Source organism: Zea mays, chromosome 4 (genome assembly GCF_902167145.1).
Source record: "Zea mays cultivar B73 chromosome 4, Zm-B73-REFERENCE-NAM-5.0, whole genome shotgun sequence".
Lineage (NCBI taxonomy): Eukaryota > Viridiplantae > Streptophyta > Magnoliopsida > Poales > Poaceae > Zea > Zea mays.
Window position 1 is genome coordinate 140616192 of NC_050099.1, and position 27637 is coordinate 140643828.

At 46.7% G+C, this 27637-nt stretch overlaps 2 protein-coding genes across 3 annotated transcripts; one reads left to right on the forward strand and one right to left on the reverse strand.

Annotated features, from left to right (window-relative positions):
* Positions 1-15112: 15112 nt before the first annotated feature.
* Positions 15113-20774, forward strand: LOC103653751 (chloride channel protein CLC-f). 2 transcript variants are annotated; one of them, XM_020552625.3, is made up of 8 exons: positions 15113-15589; positions 17446-17900; positions 17972-18076; positions 18156-18335; positions 19424-19492; positions 19775-20002; positions 20082-20164; positions 20369-20774. In XM_020552625.3, exons 4-8 carry the CDS (start codon positions 18297-18299, stop codon positions 20583-20585), a joined length of 636 nt encoding a protein of 211 aa, XP_020408214.1. In that variant the 5' UTR covers positions 15113-15589; positions 17446-17900; positions 17972-18076; positions 18156-18296; the 3' UTR covers positions 20586-20774. The 2 variants fall into 2 exon arrangements, with proteins under 2 accessions (XP_020408214.1, XP_020408213.1); XM_020552624.3 differs by lacking the exons at positions 18156-18335; positions 19424-19492; positions 19775-20002; positions 20082-20164; positions 20369-20774 and adding an exon at positions 18661-18980 and having other exon boundaries at positions 15422-15589.
* Positions 16451-17197, reverse strand: LOC103655550 (serine/threonine-protein kinase tricorner). Its single transcript, XM_020552183.1, has 3 exons — positions 16950-17197; positions 16697-16776; positions 16451-16589 (listed from the first exon to the last, which is right to left on the reverse strand). The coding sequence occupies exons 1-3, from the start codon at positions 17148-17150 to the stop codon at positions 16451-16453; spliced, it is 420 nt and encodes a 139-aa protein (XP_020407772.1). The 5' UTR covers positions 17151-17197.
* Positions 20775-27637: the final 6863 nt, after the last annotated feature.

Genomic DNA, 27637 nt, shown 5'->3' on the forward strand with positions numbered 1-27637 from the left:
AGGTGCGAGGCTAACGCCTAGCAAGTCCTTTGCGAGCGTGCTGGCGTCGTCCATCTACTTGGGGTTGGCATGTCGCGGGGAAACGACGCTCGTCTTCGTCTCAGACGTGAGGTCGACGCCCGACGTGTCCCCCGCTGGGGCGCCGGCGCCGTCGACTCGCTCGACAGCCGACGAGGTGCCGCCTCCTGCTTGGCCATGCCTGCCCCGCCTCCTCCCCCATCGGCGGGGAAAGTGGCGGGACAGACCCGGATGTTGCTCTTCCGCCACGTGGGGAAGACATTGTTGATTCCGCTGCCTGCGGGCGGGCTGATGGCCGCCATTGTCATTGTCGCGCGGCGGAGGAAGGAGTATCATGTCGTAGCTGCCGTCGAGGGACATGAACTCAAGACTCCCGAAATGAAGCACTATCCCGGGTTGAAGTGGTTGCTGGAGACTGTCCATCTGGAGCTTGATGGGAAGCTGTTCGTCAACACGCAGCAGGCCCCTACCTGGCGCGCCAACTATCGGCGTTTCGACCCCGGGGGGTCCCTAGACCGACGAGTAAATTGTCGCTGCGTGTCCCAGCCCAGATGGGTCGGCGCGAGACGGAACACAAAGGGGGGAGAAACAGTAAGGGGAAACTGTGGCCTTCGTGTTGTCCTGCGCCAAGGGCGGATGCGCTTGCAGTAGGGGGTTACAAGCGTTCGCGTGGGAGAGAGAGAGAGAGAGCCTTGTGCGTCGGCCCGTTCTCCTGCGCGGCCAACCTCCTCGTACGAGAGCCCTAGACCTTCCTTTTATAGGCGTAAGGAGAGGGCCCAGGTGTACAATGGGGGGTGTAGCAATGTGCTAACGTGTCTAGCAAAGGGGAGCCAGAGCCCTATGTACGTGCCGTCGTGGCTGTCGGAGAGGTTTTGGCGCCCTGTTCATGTGATGCCGTGGCTGTCGGAGGAGCGCTTGGGTCTCGTGGAAGTATAGCTGTCGGGGCTGTCGTATCCTTGCTGACGTCTCCTTGCTTCCGTAAGGGGCTGAGAGCCGCCATCGTCATGGAGCACGCGGGGTGCCATCATTACTTGTTTACCGGGGCGAGCCGGATGGGACACTGGTCTTGTTCCCCGTAGCCTGAGCTAGCTAGGGGTAGGGTAATGATGGCCCCCCCTGTGACTTGGTCGGTCCGAGCCCGAGGTCGGGCGAGGTGGAGGCTCCTCCGAGGTCGAGGCTGAGTCCGGGCCTAGGGGTCGGGCGAGGCGGAGATCGTCGTCTGAGGTCGAGTCCGAGCCCTGGGGTCGGGCGAGGCGGAGACCGCCTTCCGAGGTCGAGGTTGAGTCCGAGCCCTAGGGTCGGGCGAGGCGGAGACCACCTTCCGAGGTCGAGGTTGAGTCCGAGCCCTAGGGTCGGGTGAGGCAGAGACCACCTTCCGAGGTCGAGGTTGAGTCCGAGCCCTAGGGTCGGGCGAGGCGGAGACCACCTTCCGAGGTCGAGGTTGAGTCCAAGCCCTAGGGTCAGGCAAGGCGGTGTCCGTCGTCCGAGGTCGAGGTTGAGTCCGAGCCCTGGGGTCGGGCGAGGCGGAGACCGCCTTCCGAGGTCGAGGTTTTTATTCTGAGCCCTAGGGTCGGGCGAGGCGGAGACCGCCTTCCGAGGTCGAGGTTGAGTCCGAGCCCTGGGGTCGGGCGAGGCGGAGTCCGTCGTCCGAGGTCGAGGTTGAGTCCGAGCCCTGGGGTCGGGCGAGGTGGAGCTTCCTATGGCGCCCGAGGCTGGACTTAGCTGTTGTCAGCCTCGCTCTGTCGAGTGGCACAACAGTCGGAGCAGGGCAGGCGGCGCTGTTTTCCTGTCAGGTCGGTCAGTGGAGCGGCGAAGTGACTGCGGTCACTTCGGCCCTAATGAATGAGGAGCGCGCGTCAGGATAAGGTGTCAGTCGATCCTTGCATTAAAAGCTCCTGCGATACGGTCGGTTGGCATGGCGATCTGGCCAAGGTTGCTTCTCCGCGAAGCCTGGGCCTCGGGCGAGCTGAAGGTGCGTCCGTTGCTTGAGGGGACCCTCGGGCGAGACGTGAATCCTCCTGGGTCAGCTGCCTTTGCCCGAGGCTGGGCTCGAGCGAGGCGGGATCGTGTCCCTTGAGTGGACGGAGCCTTGACCTGAATCGCGCCCATCAGGCCTTTGCAGCTTTGTGCTGATGGGGGTTACCAGCTGAGATTAGGAGTCTTGGGGGTACCCCTAATTATGGTCCCCGACAACTTGTTACAGACTTTGTATTGTTACTGTATTGTTCCCCTGATTATCAGTGCTTAGATTAATTATTCGTCTGAACAACATCCCTGGTTTGGCCACTATGACTCGTGGATAAAATGGCTATCCAGAAAAGAAATGGTTAATCAAATGCTTATCAGAACTGTTGGTCATTATGCTTATATTGTTGGTGTTTTCACTTACATATTTTGTTAAGATCACCATTTTTACTTTAGTAGCTTGTTGCCAGTCAGTTATAAGATACTTGCTAGCTGTGTATGCTTATTGCTTGGTTGTCAATTACTTCTCATGTATCAGTTTTTTTATTTCTTTTATCCCTTCTGATTAAATGTTTGTATACCATTAAGGTGTTAGTATCCTTCGAATGTAGAATTTTGTGTCCCTCCATCGATGTCAGTTGTTTGATCTTGTCATGTATAGTTGATGCAACTACTAGGACCCCTTCTTAGTAGAAAATCTCCATTGGGGCAACAAGTCTATTTTTAGTGTTTTTTGACTACCTATCTTTGTTTGATAATCATTAGGGCAAATGTGCTTATGGCCACATACATCATGGAAGTACATCATGGAACCCCTTATCGAGCACTGAGTATGTGCATTGTTGGCACACATGAATTCCCTGTGCTTCCCAACCCTATGTATAAGACTTGTTCTTATCTCCCTTCTTTGACTTGTTCATAGCCATGATAGTGTTATTTGGACCCCTCTTTTGCCCTATAAGCCACATCCTTGTTTTCCCTCTGATCCCTGCCTTTGTTGCGATCTCAATTTTGATTGTGAGACTTGGTCATTTTCAGTTTCAGAGATGGAAAAAGAGCCACTTGAAATGGTTGAGAGATCAGTTCGAGTCATCGAGACACATGTTGACATCATTCGTAGTCTAGTGACTGATGGGGTTGTGGATACTAGTGAACCGGAATCAGTGTACACACTTAAGACCACTTTGTTTCAAATTGGAGATGTATGCGACATGCTTGAGAAGTGTGCTCTGTCCATCAAAAAGTATGTTGACTCCAAGAGGGCTAAAATTATTCAAGATGAAGCCCTGCAATATGCTGAAGATGATGAAGCTACAGATGATTTGGAGGAACTCCCAAGCCCAGATCTCCTTACTCAAGCCGACATATTGGAAAAATATTTTGGAATTGAGTATGATAGCGACCAGTCAAGGGGTTGTTGATGTTTAGTCCTAAACAACACAATATGAGTATCGTAGGTTTCACTCTTAGAGATAATGTATTTTGTATGAACCTCTTAGAGAGTGTCAAGTCAATGAACTATCTTCGAGTACTATTGGGAAGTGGATCTCTTTGATGTATTTGTTTTCCCTAGTGATATCGATGGTGTCGAGTAGCACCAAATTTGGACTTGTGTCCATATCTATAGATGCTAGTAGTTGAGCACTAGCGCCTACAATCTTGACTACCTCATCCCTATTCTCTGTTTGGGACTTATATGGAGAATGGCATCGGCTGAATGCCTGAATCGGGTCGGGAAGCACGGAGCAGATAGAAGTGCACTTTCCAATGCAGTTAGACAGAGAAGGCATGGCTATGATGTTATAATGCTGAAGGACCCCAAGAAGAGATTATGGCCTGTCATTCACCACCACTGCCCGTTATTTGTGGGCTTCACCGAGGGCTGGAAACATTTGGTGACAGCAAACGACCTTTGGGCTGGGGACGTCTGCGAGATTGGTAAGGGGCCAGACGATGGTGAGCCGGTGTACTCTGTCCAGATCTGTGGTCACAAAATTTAAAGTCGCCCTGGCTTCATCTGTGCGCTTCTCTTCTCTTATGTCGGCTGCTAAGATCACTTATCGTCTGGCCACACATCCGGGGCGACTTTAAATTTTGTGACCACACATCCGGACAGAGTACACCGGCTCACCATCGTCTGGCCCCTTAACAATCTCGCAGACGTCCCTAGTCCAAAGGTCGTTTGCTGTCACCAAATGTTTCTAGCCCTCGGTGAAGCCCACAAATAACGGGCAGTGGTGGTGAACGACAGGCCATAATCTCTTCTTGGGGTCCTTCAGCATTATAACATCACAGCCATGCCTTCTCTGTCTAACTGCATTGGAAAGTGCACTTCTATCTGCTCCGTGCTTCCTAGCCCGATCCTGCTTCGGAGGCGGGTTTGGGCTTTCTGTTTGGGGAGGAAAGAAGGGACACGGAGGCGGGTTTGGGCTCGATTTCTTTTGAATCACCTTTTCTCCAAGTTCCCTTATTGATGGAACTAGTATATCAGACTAACAGTATATCCCTTTATTGATGGAACCAGCTGTGCACTAGGTACCTACTAGGATGGATGTGGTCTGCACCGGTGCGTCTAACAAAGTTGATGAAGACGCGACCAAACTTGAATGGCAGACAACGAGCAGCTCCGGTGAAGGGAGCGGGGAGGATAGTTCTAGTGACGACAATCCTTGTCCTCCTATACCTCCAACGAAGAAAAAAACATCATATGAGCTTGATGCCGACTATATTCCCAACGATGAAGAGTTAAATAGAAATATGCCGACTATATTCTAAAATAATGTTCATATATGAAAGGCCATTAATTGTTTCAATATATAGATTTAAAATGAAGAGAAGAAAGAGGATGCATGTTCTACACGAAACATAGAGGATGCTCCGATGCCTGAATCATCTGTTTCACATAAGCGGAAACGAGGGCGACGAGGTCCCAATCAGATGAAAGAAGGTGCAGTTATGTACGTAACAACACTAAATGCAGAGGGGTTTCCTGAAGAACCACTTGACGTGGTTACAAAGTTTCGAAATTCCTGTGGGTCTACTGTTAGAGATATAGTGCCAATCACACTTCAAAAATGGAAGGATTTAGATGAAGACACCCGTAATAAGCTATGGGCTAAGTTGTCTGAATCATTCAAGGTCCCAAAAGGCACAGAGGATGCAGTAAGGAAGTCGATGCTCTCTGCTATGGCCAAGATGTTTCGTGGGTGGAAGGCCGAGATGAATAGGGAATTTGTTAAGAAGAATAAGGTTCCTCCGCCCAAGAAAATGGGGAAAATCACTCAAGCTCAGTGGGAGGAATTTGTTTGTCAGAAGACCGAACTGAAGGCCAAAGAACTGGGCGAAACTAATTCTCAGAGAGCGAAGATGAACAAACACCCCCATCGCATGGGGTCAACCGGATATCACCATAAAGTTGTGCAGTGGAACAGGATAATCGAGGAAGCTATAACTAACGACACTTTGGACCCAATATTAAAAGATATCGATGAGCGAGGTATTCGTTGGATCTTAGGTTGGGCAGGTTTGAGTGAGGACGACAAACTTTTGCATCCAGGATTGGTAGGCGAAGTTTCGACAAAAATTCAAGAATATGCAGATAAGAGAAAGTAGGGCGAATTTAAGCCTCGGAGGGAGAATGACATACTAACTGCAGCACTAGGCAATCCTAAACACACTGGACGGGCTTGGGGAATCTCTTCTAAGATTTCCTGGAGAGAGGTATTTCCAGAGTATGCGGCGTCATATAGGAAACACGAGAAGTTGAAAAGGACCCTTGAAGAGACTATTGATGAAAGGGTACAAAAGGCTATTAATGACGTGATGAACAAAATGAAGAAAACAGAATGCATATCATTTGAACTCAAGCCAGGCCACATGAGTCCACCTATAGTCCCTAGCAGCGTAGGATCTGTGCAAGACTTCACCAAGTACCCTGTAGACGATATTGTTGAGGACAAGCCTTGCTTTCTTCATATTCCAATCAATCGATCTGGGACAAAAACAAAACAAGCTGCTACTGGTTTGGTAAAACCAGGACTTGTTAACTACAAGGATAATCCTGTCCCGCCATACTATGTTGTGGTCCAAGTTCTAGAGATCACAGACAGTGGTTGTGAAGATTGGGAGATAGACTTTCCAGTTGAGGGGATCATAACTTTGCAGGAGGCAATGAACGAGTTGGTCCTTTGGCATCGACGCGACATCAAGTTGGGTGATGAGCCGATCTTAAGCCGTGTATTGCGTCATAAGTCACCAACGCCGAATTCAACACCAATGCAACAGAAAGATAGTTCGATCATTCCATACCCCATGGTGCAGGAAAATATGGCACTGACCTCCACAAAAATCGTTGAAACAATCATATCACCTCTTGCGAAGGAACTCGACGAGGGGGACGTAGACAAAATTGTTCCTCAGAATGTCGACGCAAACATCAAAAAGGAAGCAAAGGTTGACACCAATGTTGAAGGGCCAACTATTTCAAAGAAAATTCATCAGCGAATCGCCACTGACGATGTCAAGAATCCGTCAGAATCAGTGGCACGCTACCTGCATAAATTGCGGAGAGTTATGACAAATCAATCAAAAGCGGAATTAGCATCTCATGGAGTACGCACACGGTCCCAAATAGACAATTTCGAAGTATGGGAAGAAGATGGAATGATTCATACTCGAGAATCATTACGTCTTATAACCAATATCTCGATATACAAGAAGGAGGATGTTCCTCCTAAATTTGTGAATGGGAGGCCGTTCTTGACGACGTTGCAACTTTCTAAGTTGTCGACTCCAAAGATTAGAATGCATGAGTGGTACATGGTGGCTAGCAACAAATACAAACTCGAGGACTTCACATTTGTTGTGCTAGAAGATGCATTTTGGAGCAAAGATAATATAGATCTTGTGCGGCATTTATTCTTTGACGATCTCTGGTCGTTGTACCACCGACAAAGGATGGAAACCAACTACTTAACCCTCTTTTGCTTGTAATTACCTCTAAACTTTCATATTTGTTAGTTTTGTACACGCACACATAAACGAGAGTCTAATGATTAACACTTTTACACATAGGATGCAATACATGGATGATAAGAAGAAACAACTTAAGACACGGTTTCTTGACCCGTTGATGATATCCCAAGCTCGCTACAAAGAAGTTGCTCGGAGACATGGAGAAGAATACAAAGACTTGGATGATGCTGAATTTGAGAAAGCCGTTAAACAGAATCAGAGAAAGAAAATGAAGGTAATGACGGTATACATTGGACGAGCCATGTATAATCATGTACAACATGGCAAGGACTTAATAATAGCTCTGCACCACTTTAAGTAAGTTCTCAACATGGTTTTGAACTATAAATTATGGCAATCGTGATCTTAACATGTGTTTTCGTCTATGTCTATATAGTGACCACTACATTTGTATCATGATCTTTCCAAAGCATGGTAAAGTCGTGGTCTTCGACTCACTGAGAATGGAAAAGGCTACGTATAATGACTTCTTGAAGATTTTAGAGAAGTATGATTATTATTGCACACTTGTACTTATTACAACTTAACAAATGTATTCTTAATCTCACAATGCTATTCTTATATGCAGTGCATACCGTTTTTATTGGAAAGATCTTGGCGGCGAACATCCAGAGGACAAGCCTAATTTGTCAATATCATTATTTCCATATGGTGACAAACAACCTCCGGGTACTTTCCTGTTCGGTTATTATGTATGCGAATGGTGTCGTGTCACCTTCCATTACATGGTCAATCGTGAGGATGTAAGTTCGCTATCATTGTCTATGTTGCAATTTTTATGTTATATTGTTGCTCATCGCATTACTCTTAGTACTGCTTGCTTTTTGCTTTCATTGCAGGTTCCTAAATCCAAGATCAATGCTGAATGGTTAGAAAGAGATATGGTTTCCGTCGGCGTGGTTAAGGTTGTAAAAGACTTTCTTTACTTTATGCGCCGTGAAGTTCTTCATCAACAAGGGCTATTCTACAATACAAATGGAAATTTGCAACAATTCCCAGAACTATGTTTGTACACGATATCACACAATGTTTAGATCTTTAGTTAGGAACTTTAGATGTTTAGTTGTCTATGGAACTTTGAGATGTTGAGTTGTTATGCAACTTGATATGTGTATAAATCTGTGTATGATGGAACTTGATATGTGGATGAATCTGTGTATGGAACTTGTTATGCAACATATCTGTGTTTGAATCTGTGTTTGAATCTGTTATTAATTCTGTATATAAATCTAGAATCTGAATATGAATCTGGAATCTGTATATTGAAATACAGTCGGACTTATATTTAAAACCGCCTGTGATGTGTGGCTAACACAAGCGGCTAGGATTAGAAACTGCCTGTGATGTGTGTCTATCACAGGCGGTTCCTTTAAACTTGACCGCATGTGATGTGTGTCTATCACAAGCGGTTTTTGATTGACCGCTTGTGATGTTGTTTTACATCACAGGCGGTGCACCATAAGCGGTTCCTGGAACCGCCTGTGTAGAGGCTAACCGGACCGCCTGTACAGAGGTTTACTGTAGTAGTGTCAAGGCAAATACGTTCATCTTCGTCATCAAACCGAAGCTGATAAAAGAGACCAAGTCAAGAAAATTCAAGTCTCCACAAAGCGTTAAGGCAAACAAAGTCGAAGGAGGAAACTTTGGGTGATGCGTGACGACTTACGAAGCGGAGAAGGTGAAGAATGCGTAAGGCTGGATCAATAAGATATATGGATGAAAAACTACAATATTACCCACATAATATTTGTAGCTAACATGTATAAGGTTTGTGGGTATGTTTATAATTTCATACGAAGTTATACCCCATGACTATAAATAGAAGAATAGTGTCATACATAAGGATACTTTTTTATTAGAGCAAGTCAAATTGCTCTGATTACAAAGCGGTGTATTTCTCCCATATTCATGCAATTCATTGTAAGGCCCAAGGTATATTTGTAATCATTTGATCTATTGAAAAGAACGAAACAAAGTAATAACATATATAGATGAGTGTTGGTCCTTGCTCTCAGATGTTATATACCAAGAATAAAGCAACACAATTGTTAACAATTAGAGACCTTCGTCCTTTGAAGCATTATCTCCCCTAGGATATAATGATCTTCGGACGAAGGTCATGAAGGACATACCTTCATCATTTCAGTGAGCAAAGATGAAAACAAAGACATATGGAACATAAAAAGAATATAAACAATCAACTCAAATCATTAGATTATTTATATTCTTTATTTATAGACATGAACAAACATCAATAATATTCATATTACATTTGTACCTTCTGCTTGACAGAAGGTAGAAAAGCGGGAGTGACGCCAAAATGATTACAATTCAGCGTGAACAGTACGAGGGTACTGTTCATCTATTTATAGGCACAAGACATAGCCCGGATAAAATTACATCCATGCCCCTGTTAACTAATTATATTTACAGTACAGATCATCAGGGACTACACAGTCTTTTCCCCTATAAGTCGGTATCGTCCTTCGTCTTTAGCACGTCACCATACTGCAGCTCCTTCAATCGTAGCTTCGTCTTATATCTTCATGTTACACCTAATTGTATTGTCCTGCCGAAGGTGTTTTTGCTTAGAGGACCTTCGGCGGAGAAGAAGGCCCCAAACAGTAGCCCCTTCGCGGTGCTAGATCGTTTTTTGTAACGAGCTCGATCCGCGAAAAACATGAAGGCTTCGGAATGCCGAAGGTCCGAAAAACACCTTCCCTGAGCTCGTTGCCGAGAAACAATTATAATATTTCAGGCGCCGAATGGTCCACCGGTCAGCGAGTGCGAGCGGCCTGGCGGTTCACCTTCCTCCCTGCGGCACTATATAAACAGACAGGTTGGTGAGGAGTTACCACAACATTCATTGCCATTGCATTGTTGCGCTGTTAAAAAATTTAACCATAGCCGAAGCTTTCTGCATTGAGCTCTCGAGCAAACGTGTCATCATTTAAGTTTAGCTTCGTCAAAAAGTGAAAACATTGAAATGGCCAGAGTGCGATCGACTGCTAGAGTGTCTCGCGAGGGAGACGAGGTCGAAGTAACTGAGACGTCACCAATATCAGAGGTGATGAGGCAGTCGGGTCTTGTTGTATCAGAAGAACCTGTTGCCGAAGGTATTCTGACTGCCGAAGCTGAGGGAATCATAGTTGAAGAGGGAAGTGGTAATGAAGACGAAGAAGATTACACCATCTTGATCCCAGAAAAACCTAGTCACCTTGACTTTGGTAGATCTACTGCGATAGCAGATGATATGGTTATAATGAAAAAATTGGGTTACTTTGGAGAAGCCGAGAGTAGGCTTGTTCGTTTTGCTGGCGAAGAAGTGGTCCCAGAGCCGAAGGATGATGAAGTTATTGTGTTTAAAAGCTTCTTTAGGGCGGGGCTTCGGTTCCCTCTCCATGATTTGATAGAAGAGGTTTTGAAGAATTTTGAAATATACCTTCATCAATTGACACCAAACGCAATTGTTAGACTTAGTGTCTACATCTGGGCCCTCTGAAGCTAGGGGATGAGCCCTAATGTCGAAGCTTTCTGCAGAGTGCACGAGCTGCATTACCAGATGAAGGCCAGGGGAGATGGCCTTCATGAAAATTTTGGCTGCTACAATTTTGCGTATCGAAAGGATACTAAGGCACCAGTTCTTAGCTACCGCACCAAGTGGCCAACTGGCTGGAAGAGTGAATGGTTTTACATGAAAGCAGACGATAAAAAGAGAGAGAAGCTGATGAGTATGGTTATGAGTCCACTGACTTTAAGCTTTGGAATGATGAGGCCCTTGTGCCACATGCAGCTTGGCTCGCCATGCTAGGTTGCCGAAGTGGAGTTTAGAGTGGTAGCGGCCGAGGTCAGTACTAGGGACTTGGTGCAGGAATTCTTGGCAAATAGGGTATTCCCGACCTCTAGTGGCTGGGGGATGCCCAAGAAGAAGGATGCGAGTAAGAAGCACAAACTTGTTCGGCTACCCTACTGGTTCAAGTTTGAGAAAGAGTTCAAGAAACCATGCCAAGAATGACTGGAAATGATTGAAACTATGTGCAACGACATCCTTGGTAATTATACCAAGAAGGAGGACCAACTAATGACTGCTGCCTTCGGCACCCGGCCGAAACGATGGTTGAATCGCGTGATGGAAGCACTAGATTTTAAATATCCAGATTATGAGAGACTTGACAAGGGTGTCGAAGGTTTGAAGAGGAAGAGAATTGTTAGTATTTTAAACAGACAAGCTGCCAGACTGGTTAAGGAGGATGAGAGGATTGCAAAGAAGACAAAATCCGCTCCTGAGCCAAAGGCGACAGTCTCAAAAAAGAGGAATCATGAGAGAAAGCCTGAAGTGCCGGAGCTGAAGGTTGCTGAGGCAAGAGAAGAAACTCCAACGCCCTCTGCTGCTGAAGTAGCAGAAATTCTAAAGGTAATGACTGAATCCTTGCCATCCAGCTGCTAAGTCCTCTGAGACCAGAACTGACGAAACTTTACAGAAGAAGGACCAACCTTCGGCTATAAAGGAGAAGACTGGAGGTCAAAAGAGGCGAAGAATTGTCAATGTTATGCATGCCATTGAGCGCACACCACCTCCAGCCTTGGCTTCTAGAATGATGCCCGTTGCAAGTACCGATGCTGAGACCACTACCGAAGCTGACACTGCTGCCGAAGCCGCAACTGCTGCCGAAGCTACTAACCTTATGAGCACAATGTTAGTAATTGATAAACTGATATCAGATATTAGAGAAAATTGTGACCATGGTGCCCGGCAAAGATAAAGAAGTTGTTGATACTTCATCAAAAGGAAAAGAATATGACCTTCGGCACCTAGGGGTCAATAATTGTCTGAGGCAGAGAAAGAGGAGCTGGAAGAATATGCAAAATCTTGTGGGTACCAGCCTAGATCCATGCTCTTCGGTGGTGTTGATGATGAAATTTTGGGGTGTATCCGCGACCAAGCTGGGGCGAAAATAGTTGGCACTCTATCAAAGAGCATCGGCTTCCCGAAGCTAGAGTCTGATATTAGTGGTTACCGGCGGCAACATATTGTCGGCAACCTCTTTTACTCCAATTCCAAGGTAAAATTCTTTTGCCTAAATTTTTGTTATCTTTGTGATGAATTAAAATTTTCTAAAGTCAGTTTATTTTCACAGAGTATGCTGCTAAGCAAAGCATTGAGAATGCAACAAGACCTCAAAGATAAGAAAAATGAGATCATAATTGAGGGCTTGTAAAGCAAGATTAAAGATTGCGAAGCTTCTCTTGAGAAGAAGGACTTCTTTGTTCAAGCAACGGAGGGTTCCCTTGTGGAGCTTCAAGCTGAAAATGCTAGGCTAAAGGAGGAGCTTCTCCAGGCTCAAACGATTTTAAAGGAAAAATCAGAGTGCTTTGAACAAGAGAAGAAGGAACTGCAAGCGAAATATACAGCCGAAGCTGATAAAAACACGAAGCTGCAGGAATCTCTGAGGGATCTTCGAAACAAATGCTTGGAATTTGCTAGCCGCTGCGTGCAACGGTTAAAAGGAGTCCTTAGCTCGGTTGGGGCCAGTTCTGAAGAGATCGCCCCTTCGGTTGAAGATATATCAGATACCTTCAAGCACATTGAAAATGAAGTTGATGCCCTCGATGAAGTAATAACTGGGCACGATGACTTCTGTGCTCTGTTAGCTTCTCGCGACGCAGCTGCTGCATTCTTGAAGGCCGGATGCACGCATGCAAAAACAGTGAACAAGCCAAACTTCAGCCTGTCGCCGTCAGACTTGATTAATATTCCTGGTGAGGCCTGAAGTATCGAAAATAGATTCATTACTCAAATTTGGGCTAAAGGCGGATGGGAGTTGGCTGGAGACGAAGCTCGGAATCTCCTTAAATCGGTACAAAACTTGTACCTATTGTTTGCCTTGATTTTTATCATCACTTTTACCTTATACCATTATTTGTCTACAGGATGGCGGTGCCGAAGGTTGATAATCTGAAGCACATTTCGAAGATTGTTGGGCTGAAGCATCATTTTATGCCTTCCTGTATAGAGCTTAGAATATATTTGCATTATTTTTGCAAAAAATGTAATCGAGAGTTGAACTCAATACTGTATATATTTGTCCATACCTTGTAATATAATTTTACCTTTCCATCCATGTGCAAATTGCTTTGTTGTGGACGAAATCCATGTGACTTTTGAGCCGAAGGCAAAAACACATTCTCTTCTTTTCGTACACATCGAAGCATTTCCTTACATAAGATGCCTGTTGTTGGGGACTTGTTCTCAAATGCTATGAGTTAAGAACAAGGCAACACAAAATGTTAATGGTTAGAGACCTTCGTCCTTTGAAGCATTATCTCCCTTAGGATATAATGATCTTCAGATGAAGGTTATGAAGGAAGTACCTTCATCATCTCAGTGTATAATAATGAAAGTAGAAGCATATGAAACATGGAAAATAACATGAATAATCATATGCTATTATCAAAATATTTTTATTATATTATCATGAATAAACATGAACAATATCAAATTACATTTATACCTTCGGCTTGACAGAAGGTGAAAATCCAAGTGTGACGTGCGAGTGAATACAAGTCAGCGTGAACAGTATAGGGTTACTGCTCATCTATTTATAGGCACAGGACGCAGCCCGATCGAAATTACACTCATGTCCTTGATAACTAACTATAAGCGTGACACAAATTATCAAGGACTAATCGGTCTTTTCCTCCTTAAGTCGGTGCAGACCTTCGTCTCAAGGCATATTGTTATACCGAAGCTCTCTGGATTGTAGCTTCGGCTTGTACCTTCATGCTATGTCAGTTCGCATATCACACTACCGAAGGTGTTTCTGCTTGGAGGACCTTCGGCGAAGAAGCAGGCCCCCAACAGCAGCCCCTTCGCGGTGTTATATCGTTTTTCGTAACAAGCTCGATCCGCGAAAAAATCTCAAAGGCTTTGGTATGCCGAAGATCCGAAAAACACCTTCCCTGAGCTCGTTGCTGAGAAACGATTAAAATATTCTAAGCGCCGGGTGGCCCACCGCTCAGCGAATACGAGCGATCTGGCAATTCACCTTCCAGGCGTCGAGTGGTCCACCGTTGAGCGGGTGCGGGCGATTTAGCGATTCACCTTCCCACCTGTAGCATTATATAAACAGACGGGTAGGTGTGGAGTTACCACAACATTCATTGCCATTGCATTGTTGTGTTGTTAAAAAATTTAACCATATCCGAAGCTTTTTCACTGCGCTCTCAAGCGAACACAATCATTTTGAGTTAACTTCGTCAAAAAAGAGAGCTTCGTCAAAACTGCAAAAAGCATCAACTTCGTAAGAACCGCAAAAAATCCATCAGATGGCCAGAGTACGCTCGACTGCAAGGGTGACTCATGAAGGAGAGGAGACCGAGGCCACCGAGACAGCTCCAATTTCCGAAGTTATGAGACAGTCGGGTTTAGTTGTGACAGAGGGAACCATTGACGAAGGTACACCTACTGCCGAAGCTGAACAGACTGATATTGAAGAAGAAAATGCTGATGAAGAAGAGGAGGATTATATCATTTTGATCCCATCAAAACCTAGCCACCTAGATTTTGAGAAATCTAATGTGTCTGAAGCCAATGTGCCCATGATGATGAAACTGGGCTACTTTGGAGAAGCTGAAAGGAAACTTGTTCGTTTTGTCAGAGAAGAAACCACCCTAGCGCCGAAGGATGATGAAGTAGTGGTTTTCAAAAGTTTTTTCAGAGCAGGATTACGGTTTCCTCTGAATGAGATGATAGGAGAAGTTTTGAAGAATTTTGAAATTTATCTTCATCAGCTGACCCCTAACGTTATTGTTAGCACTACACGACGGTTGATCTTTAGCGACCCTTATTAGGGACCAACGGTTGGTCGCTAAAAGTTATGGACCGACTGTTGGTCGCTAAATGCGTTTATAGCGACGGTCTGTGGGTCGCTAAAAGTCTAGAAATTTAACAACTTATAGTCGGTCGCTATAGAGGTAAGTGTGTGACTGATGGTGGGTCGCTATAGGGGTACGTGATTTTTGTGTTTCTTATTTACTCACCAAAGCCCATCTAAAGGCCTACTAAACAAATGAAACTCTATTCCACGCACCAAACCAGAAGCGCAGCCGTCGTCACTGAAACTCTCCCTCCCACGCCATCCCTGTCTCCTCTCGCCGTCGTCGCCCCCGTCCCCGCAGTCGCCCGTCCTCCGCCCGCTCCACCAGGGCGCCTCGCCCTGGGGGACGGTCTCCGACCACTAGCCTCCCTTCACCGCCGACCACGTGCTCAGTGACGCCTAGGTCATCGGCACCGAAGTTTGGAGGCCCTGTACGTGCTTCACGTGCGGGTTCTTCAAGAACGCCTCTATGTGTCACTTCCTCCATGGCCTGACTACATCGGTGTGGATCCAGTGGCCCTAGCTCGTGAGGCAACAACGGTGTCCTAGATTGCCCTCCCTTTGATTCGTTTCCAGTTGTGGTGTCCGTGCAGATTTGAGCTATGGCAGCAAGCAAGGATTGACGAAGCGTGCGTTCCCATTGCACCACCATGGGCTACGCACAGATCGCCATCCGCCCCTCTGGGAGCGGCAAGGTACCGGCCCCCTGCCCTTACAACTCCTAGAGCTCTACCCCTCATGCTTACCTTAGGTAGACGGGATGCTTTGCTCGCCTACTGGAGGACATGCTCTGATGGTGTTCTCTCTGCTACCATTTTTAGTTCTTGCTTGTTTCAATCAGGCATATTAGGTTTTGTACTAATCTGCTAGGGTTTTGCTTCACCTACGAGGCAATTTCCTTCTTCTCTATTTTGGTTGGGGTTGGGTGGGGTTAAGTTTGGTTAAACAATTCCCCTTTTGGATTAGAGGGGACATAGGATAAGTAGCAGCTTCTATAACTGTTGTTATGCAAAAAAAAATTAATCCTATACCAGCAGTAATACACTAATACTACTATACTCTGCTTTGTACTTCTATAATACATAAGAATACAGATAATTAAGTATAAACATAATCCGCCTAATTTTCTCATGGCAGCTTGAATCAACATGAATTGAGGGGTGTGGGGCAATCATAATATGATGGGAAGTAAACTCAGGGAAACATGTACGCAGCACATTAGCAAAGCTAGAATGCAACAAATGATGAAGTTTAGAGCTTCAGTGTTTTTTTACACCAGTTTCTGAATCTGATTGTGGCAGAAACCATCTTTTATGGTAGATTTGCAACTTCAATAATTTGTCATGGATGTTAATATTATTGAGACTTGATTTCCCCATCGACACAGCTTGAACTAGCCTATTAGACAATATCATATAAGATGCAGGTATGCAGTGGCTGTCATTAGGTTATCACCTCACAGCATCAGCTAAAAAACTAAGATATATGCTAACTTAGTCTTATTTCGAGGATAAGCCTATAAGTGTGCTAAGCTAAATAACATTCAACAAACTATATTAATAAGATAAAACAATAGAACTGAGCCAAATAAATGCCGATGAAAAACAAACCTTTCGGCATGTAGTTATTGGATCATCGGCATAAAATGGTGGATACCCAACTAGCATCTCATACATGATCGCGCCTAGAGACCACCTGGGAATAAAACAGAGAACAATGAATACCAATTGTCAAAATTGAAGACACATATAAGTGCCTCGACATTAACTTGATTATGTAAACATTATTCTAACAAAGTATACCAATCACATTCCATTCCACATCCCTTCTTCAGCAGAACCTCTGGAGCAATATAATCTGGTGTCCCAACAGTTGAGAATGCCTGCATAAACATAAATTCGAAGTAAGAAAAGCTAATAAGAAACATTGAGGTTGTACATTGTACACAAAGAGTATGAATTCTCTTCCTGGTAAGGATCGCTACGAGATATTATCCAAAATAAACATAATAAAGATTGATTCAGTCCCCAACAGGTAAACTGTGCATATGTATACCAGTTTTCTTCTGTTCATCTGCCAGTGCTGAAGCTGTTCGTGTTGACTTCTCCATCTTCTACCATTTGCTGTATTGGACAAAGAACTATCAATATCCATTGATTCCCTCATGTTGTCATCACCCATGGGTTCATCTTCACTCAACGTTGAGAGCTTTGAACAGTCAATTGGCTTGCACAGCCCAAAATCTGACAGCTTCATGTGACCATTTTTATCTAGAAGCAAATTATCAGGCTTAATATCTCTGCAATGATAACAAGCCAAATATACAAATTATCAGGCTTAATATCTCTGCAATGAAAAACAAACCTTTCGGCATGTTAGTTAGGATTGACCTTTTTGGTATAAATTTTAAGTTCCCTTTGGAAAACTCATTTCAATGATGTTGACTTGGATTTTTGAATCCCACATAATATTGTTCTCCTATTTTGTAAACTCAAGCGTATGTGAAATGTGTGTTTTTAAGGTTGTCCTAATCTCTTCAACTTGTTTGCAGAGCTACCCCTGTACCTTATCTTAGGAATGCTATGTGGAGCGGTCAGTGTGGTGTTTGATAGATTGGTTGGATGGTTTTCAAGATTCTTTGGGCACATAAAGGAAAAGTTTGATTTCCCTATAATAGTGTACCCTGCTTTGGGTGGGCTGGGAGCTGGTATCATAGCTCTGAAATATCCAGGGATCTTATACTGGGGTTTCACAAATGTTGAAGAAATATTGCATACTGGGAAAAGTGCTTCTGCTCCTGGTATCTGGTTGTTAACTCAACTGACAGCTGCAAAGGTAGTTGCAACTGCTCTCTGCAAGGGCTCTGGGCTTGTGGGAGGACTATATGCTCCAAGCCTGATGATTGGGGCTGCTGTTGGAGCTGTTTTTGGGGATTCAGCTGCTTATTTAATAAATTCATCTTTACCTGGTAATGCTGCTGTTGCACAGCCACAAGCTTATGCTCTGGTAAGTTGCTTTGCAACTCACTTTCCCTAATGTGATAAGTAATAATGTGCACTAGCTCTGACTTTCTGTAGGTTGGAATGGCTGCTACACTAGCTTCAGTCTGTTCAGTCCCATTGACTTCAGTACTGCTTCTCTTTGAGCTGACAAAGGATTACAGGATTTTGCTTCCTCTCATGGTAAGTGTTAAATGTCAATGCAGTCTTACTATATTTTTTGTTTCACAACACATAAACATAAGTTATTTCCGTCGTGTAGTGAACAAGGGAGAATATTATGAACTGAAGGTCATGTATCAGTGAAAAGCATGCTTTCCTCTTGTAGAAATTGTGCACTGAAAAACTACAGTGCCCTTATGACACCACAACAGTAAGCAAGACTACAGGACATCTATGCGAAATGCAGCTAGCCAGCTACACTGATGTAGAGATCATTCAGGCAGTTTAACCAATATACTGTATCATTTTAATTTAACCAGCTATTTCACTACTGCCTTTTATAGTGTTTAGGTTATAACCAATGACCTCTGTTAGAGTTTATAATTTAAACTCATTGATTGAAAAACATTTAGTTGTGATGTCACTAAAAGGTGAAATAAATTTCTTATAGTGTGCATTATTATCCCTTTTTTCATTTCTAAGTAAAATTCTTAACAACTTCTGTATAATAATGATTGGATTTATGACTATTGTTTGCACTAACATCTGGTCTAATTTCATTATTCTTGAACTTCTTTTGTGCCCATGCTTCATTACACATGTAGGTCGCTCGAATGCAACTGTCCGGCCTAGCATCCAATCGACCTCAACCACTCTTCATCCCACGTGTGTGTGGAGCTGATGAACTTGTCGATGTGTACTGATTTTTTCTCATATGTTTCTAGCCATGCTTTAATTGATTCTTTGTCAAATTGTGCAACTTGTGCAAACCATATGATTACTTGGTATTATTGCTTTGATATGGACATCCAGAAAAATATTCAACTTCGAATATCTTTGGCTTTAGTGACTAGTGACTGATGTACTTTAGCGTATCCACTAAAAACCATGAAAGTCTAGGTATGTGTCATTTGGCATTAGGTTTTGTGATGTAACACTTGACTCGACATCCTCTAATATGTATATCTATTTTGACATTATATTTTTGCACATGACTAACCTTTGGGCATCTCTGTTTTCATATTACCAATACACCAATGATGTTAGGCAAATTCCTCCAGCTCGAGTACTTGGAGATTACATAGTCTTCTCCATTGTTTCTCTAGACTTTGAGGTATTTGCCATCGTGTTATTCATCATGTAAGCTTAAAATATGACACAAAGAAACTCCTAATATTATGTTTTATTTTTAGACTATGCAGACAAATAGGGTAGCTATGCTAGATGAGATCCTGGATTATGTGAAGTTTCTAAGGCTTTAGCCTTTAGGTCAAGGTTCAGCTCATTGTGCTGACATATTTGGGTTATTAACCACCAATTGGGTTACTTGTTTGATCACTGATGGGTCCCTGATTTTGAAAATGTTAGGTTCTAAGCATGAGCAAGCTGGGTTATGATGGTGTTGTGGCACTGCTGGTTGCTGATATATCACCTTCAGTTAAGTTACGCATGTGATTTGTGACTACTAACTATTTCCCTATGGTAACTTCACTTTCACTACCATGAGATATGAAAACATTCTGAGAAAATAGTGGGTTTAAAGAAGACTTCACAAGAAACACACGTCCTCCTTCACAAGAAACACACTGTAGGGAAAGGACAATGCATATTAAATAAGATCAAAATTCAGATGAAACGTTGAAGCTGTGCATTTTTATTGCTATAGCTTGTTTTGTGATAAATGCTAATGAATTGATCAATCCTTGTTTACCAATGCAGATCGGTCCTGACCAGATTGAAGCTCTGTATCAGTATGCCAAATTTCAGTTTGAGTGTGGTAACTACTCAGGGGCTGCTGATTACCTTTACCAGTATGGTGCTTTGTGCACAAACAGTGAGCGAAATGTGAGTGCCCTCTGGGGAAAGCTGGCAGCAGAAATCCTAATGCAGAACTGGGACCTAGCTTTGGAGGAACTCAACCGCTTGAAGGAAATAATTGATTCAAAGGTTCTAACTTCAATGTTTTGTTCTGTGTTCTTTGTGTACACTATATCACCAACCACGTTCCTTCCTGATCTTTGGGCAGAACTTCTCATCACCTCTGAATCAGCTCCAGAACAGGATATGGCTGATGCATTGGGCTCTGTTCATCTTCTTTAACCATATCAGGTGATATACGTGCATGTTTAGAACTACACTGTTTTCCACTAGTAGGTTTCACATAATTCTTTTTTTTGGAGAAATTTGAGCTTGATCCAAACTCGTTCTTTTGCAACTGTGTAATCCAGTTTGAGTCGCTACTATTTTTTGTCTTTAAGATTATGTATGCTCAGAATATACTAGTAAATTTACATTCACTTGTTTCCCTTGCAGGTACTTGAATGCTATACAGACAAATGCACACCATCTTATTAGGTATCTAGCTACTGCAGTTGTTGTCCACAAAAGGAGAAGGAATATGCTTAAAGAGTTGATTAAGGTCATTCAACAGGAGCACCATAGCTACAAGGATCCCGTAACTGAATTTCTGGAATGCTTATATGTTAACTATGTAGTTGTGGGCTTTGGAACAATAACTGGAGTGATATGAAACATTAGTGATGTAGTTGTGGGCTTTTGAACTGCTTCAAGCTGGAGTGATGTCGTTGTGGTGCTTTTGTGACTGATCATCTCTGGAGCTTTTGTGAATGATCTAGCTAGCTATCTGTAAATGATCTAGTTGTGAATGATATTATAATTGTGATGCTTTTGTGAATATATAATTGTGGTGCTTTTGTGTTTATGTGATGGATCTATGACTGTGGTATACTGATTAACTGTGTATGTCTTTATGATTTGTGTATAAAAATCTATGATTTGTGGTGCTTAATTAAATGTATATTATTATTAATAACAACTGTAAAAGGGCGACTTTCTGTTGGTTGCTAAATGTATAGTATGACGACTTACGGTTGGTTGCTAAATCTATAGTACAGCAACCCACGGTTGGTCGCTAAATGTACAATATTAGCAACGGATGGTCGGTCGCTAAAAAGATGTCGGTCGCTAAAGCCTTTAGCGACGGCACTTACAGCGACCATCCTTATGGGTCGCTAAAAGTTTTTAGCGACCAACTGTAGGTCGCTGAAGGCCGTTTTAGCAACCAACCGTAGGTCGCTGTAAGTGAACCGTCGTGTAGTGTAGGCTCAGCATCTTCATCTGGTCCCTCCAAAGCCAAGGGATGGACCCAGATTCCGAAGCATTCTGCTGAGTGCACGAGTTGCACTACCAGACGAAGGCCAGGGCAGACGGTTTACATGAAAATTTTGGTTGCTACAATTTTGCGTATCGCAAGGATACGAAGGCTTCAGTTCTCAGCTATCGCACCAAGTGGCCAACAGGCTGGAAAGGTGAATGGTTCTATATCAAGGCTGATGAGAAGAAAAGGGGGAAACTGATGATGATGGTTATGTGCCCACTAACTCTAAACTTCGGAATGACTCGGCCCCTGTGCAACATGCAGCTAGGGTCACCATGCCAACTGGCTGCAGTAGAATTCAGGGTGGTAGCTGAACAAATTAGCACCAGAGACCTGGTGCAAGAATACCTGGCCAACTGGACATCTCCGACGTCAAGTGATTGGGGCATGCCGAAGCTAAAGGGGACAAAGAAGAAATATGAACTTGTTCGATTACCTTATCGTTTTAAGTTTGAGAAACAGTTCAAGGAGCCCTACCCATAGTGGTTGGAAATGATTGAAACTATGTGCAATGAAATTTTGGGGGACTACACTAAAAAAGAAGACCAATTAATGACAGCAGCCTTCGGCACCCGGCCAAAACGAAGGTTAAACCGGGTAATGGACGCTCTAAAATTTGAATACCCTGATTATGAGCGGCTCGACAAGGGTGCCGAAGGGGCAAAAAGAAAAAGGATTGTTAGCGTTCTGAGCAGACAAACTGCCAGGATGGTGAAGGAGGATGAGAAGGTTTTAAAGAAGAGAAAATCCACTGCTGAGCTGAAGGTGGCAGCTTTAAAGAAAAGAAAAGCTAAATCCCCAGAGCCAAAGGTGACTAAAGAAGAAGAGACTCCCTCAACACCTCCAGCTGCCGAAGTGGCAGAAATTTTAAAGGTAATGACTGAATCTCTACCTATCAAGCTGCTAAGCCCTTTGGGACCAGAACTGATGAAGTTTTTTTAGAAGAAAGAAGAACCTTCGACCACAAAGAAGGCAGATGGGCTAAAGAAGCGAAGAATTGGTAGCATAATGCAAGCCATTGAAAAGACGCCACCATCGGCCTCGGCATCTAAGATAGCACCTACTTCAAGCGTCGAGGCCACTGCCAAAGCAAACACATCGGCCGAAGTTGCAGCTACCACCGAAGCTGCCAACTTGGAGGCCACCCTATCTGGAATTGATAAATTGATACTAGGTATGCCTACAGAAGAAACATCTGCGGCTGCAGAACAGGTCATGGCCCCAGTGCCTGACAAAGGGAAAGAAATTGTCGAAACTGCTTCGGAAAAAAGGTTTCGATCTTCGGAACCTGGTCGGACAAGAACTATCTGAGGCCGAAAAGAAGGAGCTACAGGAATATGGTATTTCCTGTGGCTATCAGCCAGGAGCCCTGCTCTTTGGTGGAATCGATGAAGAAGCCTTGGGATGTGTTCACGACCGTACCGGGGCGAAGGTAATCGACTCTCAATCAAAGAGTGTTGGTTTTCCGAAGCTTGAAGCCGATATTAGCAGCTACCGACGACAACATATCGTCGATAGTTTGTTTTATTCCAACTTTAAGGTAAAATTCTTGTAATGAAGCAATTTTTTTTATTTTTGCGATGAAGCAAGTTTTCTGATGAAGGTCTATTTGTATAGAGTATGCTACTGAGCAAAGCACTGCAAATGCAGCAAGACCTTGAGGATAAAAAGAATGAAATTATAATCGAAGGTTTAGAGAACGAGATTAAAGAATACGAAGCTTCTCTTGAAAAGAAGGATTTCCTACTTCAAGCAATGGAAGGTTCCCTTGCAGAAGCGCAAACTGAAAATGCTAGACTAAGCAGGGAGCTTCTCCAAAAATCAGAGAGCTTTGAACAAGAAAGAAAAAACTTGTAGAAGAAGTACGAAGTCGAAGCTGCCGAAAATACGAAGCTACAACTATCTTTGAAGGAGCTTCGTAACATGTGTCTGAGTTTTGGCAGACACTGCGTACAACCATTAAAAAAGGTTTTCAACTCAATTGGAGCCAGTGCCGAAAAGTTTACTCCTTCGGCCGAAAACATATCAAGCACCTTCGAACACATCGAACGCGAAGTTGAGGCGCTTGACGAAGTAATAGCGGGGCACGGTGACTTTTGTGCCCTGCTAGCTTCACGTGGTACAGCTACAACATTTCTGAAAGTTGGCTGTACGCATGTGTCGGGTACCGTAATTAGGGGTACCCCCAACACTCCTAAACACGGCTGGTAACCACCATCAGCACAAGATGCAGAGACTGATGGGCACGATTCAGGTCAAGGCTTCGTCTACCCAAGGGACGCGATCTCGCCTCGCCCGAGCCTAGCCTTGGGCGGGAACTGTAGTCCCAAACGAAGTTACGTCTCGCCCGAGGGCCTCCTTAGGCAGTGGGCACACCCTCGGCACGCCCGAGGCCCAACTCGGGCAGGCTTTGTCGAGAAGCAACCTTTGCCAAATCGCCTCTCCAACCGACCATATCGCAGGCGCATTCAATGCGAGGATTGCCTGACACCTTATCCTGACACACGTGCCTCAGTCGGCAAGGTCGAAGTGACCGCAACCACTTCACCCTTTCGCTGACCGACCTGACAGGAAAACAGCGTTGCTCACCCCGCTCCGACTGCTGTGCCACCCACCAGGGTGAGGCTGACAACAGCCAAGTTCAGCCTCGGGCGCAACAGGAATCTCCGCCTCGCCCGACCTTAGGCCTCAGCCTCGGAAAGAGGTCTCCGCCTCGCCCGACCCCAGGGCTCGGCCTCAACCTCGGCCTCGGGAGATATCGCGTCCTCGCCCGACCCTGGCCTCGGCCTCAGGAGAAGTCTCCGCCTCGCCCGACCTTGGGCTCGGACCGACCGCGCCACGAGGGATACATCATTACCCTACCCCTAGCTAGCTCAGGCTACGGGGGAACAAGACCGGCGTCCCATCTGGATCGCCCTGGTAACAAGTAATGATGGCTCCCCGCGTGCGCCCATGACGACGGTGGTTCTCAGCCCCCTACGGAAGCAAGGAGACGTCAGCAAGATCCCAGCAGCACCGACAGCTGTGCTTCTACAGGTCTAAGGCACTTCTCCGACGGCCACGTTACCGCGTACACAGGGCTCTAGCACCTCTCCGACAGCCACGTTGGAATGTACACAGGGCTCAGGCACTTCCCTGCCAGACACGTTAGCTCCTAGCTACACCCCCCATTGTACATTTGGACCCTCTCCTTGCATCTATAAAAGGGAGGTCCAGGGCCTTCATGCGGAGGGTCGCGCGGGAGAACGAGCTAACGAACAGGCTCACTCTCTCTCTCTCTCTCTCTCTCGCAAACGCTTGTAACCCCTACTACGAGCACACCCCCCTGGTGCGAGATAATACGAGCCGCGTTTCTCCCTTGTGTTCCATCTCGCGCCAACCCATCTGGGTTGGGACACACAGCGACAAATTTACTCGTCGGTCCAGGGACCCCCCGGGGTCGAAACGCCGACAGTTGGCGCGCCAGGTAGGGCCCTGCTGCGTGTTAACGAACAACTTCCCGTTGAGTTCTAGATGGGTAGTCTACAACAACCTCTTCAGCTCGGGACGGTGCTCCGCTTCGGGAGTCTCGAGTTCATGTCCCTCGACGGCAGCTATGACATGGTACTCCTCCCCCCGCAGCGCGACAGCAACCACGACGGTCATCAGCTCGCCCGGCGGCGGTGAACTCGACGACGTCTTCCCCCCATGGCGGAAGAGTAGCATCCAGGTTTGTCCAGCCACCCTCACCGCAGGAGGAGGAGACGAGGCAACCGTGGCCAGGCAGGAGGCGGCACCTCGTCGGCTGTCGAGCGAGTCGGCGACGCCGGCACCCCATCGGGGGACATGTTGGGCGTTGTCCTCGCACCTGAGACAACGACGGATGTCGTTTCCCCGCAACGTGCCAACCCCAAGCGGACAGGTGACGCCAGCACACTCGCGAAGGGCTTGCTGGGCATTAGCCTCGTACCTGAGATAACGGTGCAGTCCGTCCCCGATGCGACTTTGTCACCGTCCATCGATCAAGAGGTACCGTCCGTTTTCCACCCTGTGCCTTTTAGATTCAGCTTCGATCCACCAAGTGACCCCGCTTCGGTGAGCGCTTTCGTAAAGGCATACCCTAACCTTCCGGGGTACCACTTGTGGTTGTCTTGGGACCGACTGACGACCGTCTCAACCTACGGGCCCCCGGGTTCTGAGGAAGAGGACGGTCCCGACTCCGGTTGGGATTTCTCCGGGCTCCGTGATCCTAGTGCCATGCGAGACCTCATGACCGCGTGTGACTACTACCTCTCCGGTTGCTCTGATGATGGCCACAGCCTTGACGATGAGGGTTGTGGCCCAAGTCGCGAATGTTTCCACGTCGATCTAGGGGGTCACGACGAAGGCAACCACCTCGGTATGCCGGAGGATGATGATCCCCCTGTGCCTGCGCCTCGTGTTGACATCCTGCGGGAGCTTGCTGTGGTCCCAGTCCCTACGGGGGGTCAGGACACACAGCTCGAGCAAATCCGCGAGATGCAGGCCAAGCTCGACGAGGAAGCAGGGCAACTTGTGTAGCTCCGGCAAAACATCGAGCGGGAGTGGGCAGGCCGAGCACTCGCCGGAGAAGCGCGTCATCAGGCCTGGGATGTCCAGCGCCGTATCGTTGACGATGCCAGGGCAAGGCTGCCCCTGGCCTCCAGCGGGGTCGGCCAGAATCTGGCTGCAGCGGTAATACTACTCCGAGCAATGCCGGAGCCATCCACCACCGAGGGGCGGCGTATCCAGGGAGAACTCAAGAATCTCCTGGAAGATGTCGCGGTCCGACGGGCCGAAAGCTCTGCCTCCCGAAGGCAAGGATGCCCCCCGGAGCATCGCGCAACGACTTCCTGACTCATGCGGGAGGCCTCGGTCCACACCGGGCGCACGCGGGACGCGAAGCCTGTAGCCCCGGGTCGCCTCGGCAACGAGCACCACCGCCTCGACCGTCGAGCCCCACCTTGACGAGAAGGTGCGCCGAGGCTACCACCCCAGGCGTGGGGGATGATACAACAGCGAGGAGGATCGGAGCCCCTCGCCCGAACCACCAGGTCCACAAGCCTTCAACCGGCCCATACGACGGGCGCCATTCCCGACCCGGTTCTGGGCCCTGACTACCATCACCAAGTACTCGGGGGAAACAAGGCCGGAGTTGTGGCTTGCAGACTACCGACTGGCCTGCCAGCTGGGAGGAATGGATGACGACAACCTCATCATCCGCAACCTCCCCCTATTCCTCTCTGACGCCGCCCGGGCCTGGCTGGAGCATCTGCCTCCTGCGCAGATCTCCAACTGGGACGACCTGGTCAAGGCTTTCGCCAGAAACTTCCAGGGCACGTACGTGCGCCCTGGGAACTCCTGGGACCTCCGAAGCTGCCGCTAGCAGCTAGGGGAATCCCTGCGAGAGTACATCCGGCGGTTTTCAAAGTAGCGCACCGAGCTGCCCAACATCACCGGCTAGGATGTCATCGGGGCGTTCCTCGCCGGCACCACAGTCCGCAACCTGGTGAGCAAACTGGGCCGCAAGACTCCCACCAAGGCGAGCGAGTTGATGGACATCGCCACCAAGTTCGCCTCTGGTCATGAGGCGGTCGAAGCCATCTTCCGAAAGGACAAGCAGCCTCAGGTACGACAGCAGGAAGACGTCCCCGAGGCGTCCGCCCAGCGGGGCACGAAGAAGAAGGCCAAGAAGAAGGCGCAAGCAAAGCGCGACGCCGCTGACGCGGATCTCGTCGCCGCTGTCGAACACAGGAACGCTCGGAAGCCTCCCGGAGGGGCCAACCTGTTCGACAAGATGCTCAAGGAGTCATGCCCCTACCACCAGGGTCCCGTCAAGCACACCCTTGAGGAGTGTGTCATGCTCTGGCGCTACTTCCATAAGGCCGGGCCCCCGGCGGAAGACGACAAAGGCCAAGACAACAACAAGAAAGAGGGCAACAAGGAAGAGGAGTTCCCCCAGGTCCACGACTGCTTCATGATCTACGGTGGGCAAGTGGCGAACGCCTCGGCTCGGCACCGCAAGCAGGAGCGCCGGGAGGTCTGCTCGGTGAAGGTGGCGGCGCCAGTCTACCTAGACTGGTCCGACAAGCCCATCACCTTTGACCAAGGCGACCACCCCGACTGCGTGCCGAGCCCAGGAAGGTACCCACTCGTTGTCGATCCTATCATCGGCAACGCCAGGTTCACCAAGGTCCTCATGGGCGGGGGTGGCAGCCTCAACATCATCTATGTCGAGACCCTCGGGCTCTTGGGGATCGATCTGTCCACAATCCAGGCCAGTGCGACGCCCTTTCACGGGATCGTCCCCGGAAAGCTCGTCCTCCCCCTTGGACAACTCGATTTGCCCGTCTGCTTCGGAACTCCCTCCAACTTCCGCAGGGAAACCCTCACGTTCGAGGTGGTCG

Excerpts from the sequence above, each read along its gene's own strand:
- LOC103655550 (XM_020552183.1), bottom strand. The coding sequence starts at position 17,150 with ATGAAGCTGTCAGATTTTGGGCTGTGCAAGCCAATTGACTGTTCAAAG. Across the intron at positions 16,777-16,949 it reads AGATGAACAGAAGAAAACTG|GCATTCTCAACTGTTGGGAC; the intron begins GTATACATATGC and ends ATGTTTATGCAG. Across the intron at positions 16,590-16,696 it reads TGTGGAATGGAATGTGATTG|GTGGTCTCTAGGCGCGATCA; the intron begins GTATACTTTGTT and ends TTTTATTCCCAG.
- LOC103653751 (XM_020552625.3), top strand. The coding sequence starts at position 18,297 with ATGCAGCTAGCCAGCTACACTGATGTAGAGATCATTCAG. Across the intron at positions 19,493-19,774 it reads TTGCTGATATATCACCTTCA|ATCGGTCCTGACCAGATTGA; the intron begins GTTAAGTTACGC and ends TTACCAATGCAG. Across the intron at positions 20,165-20,368 it reads ATCTTCTTTAACCATATCAG|GTACTTGAATGCTATACAGA; the intron begins GTGATATACGTG and ends TTTCCCTTGCAG.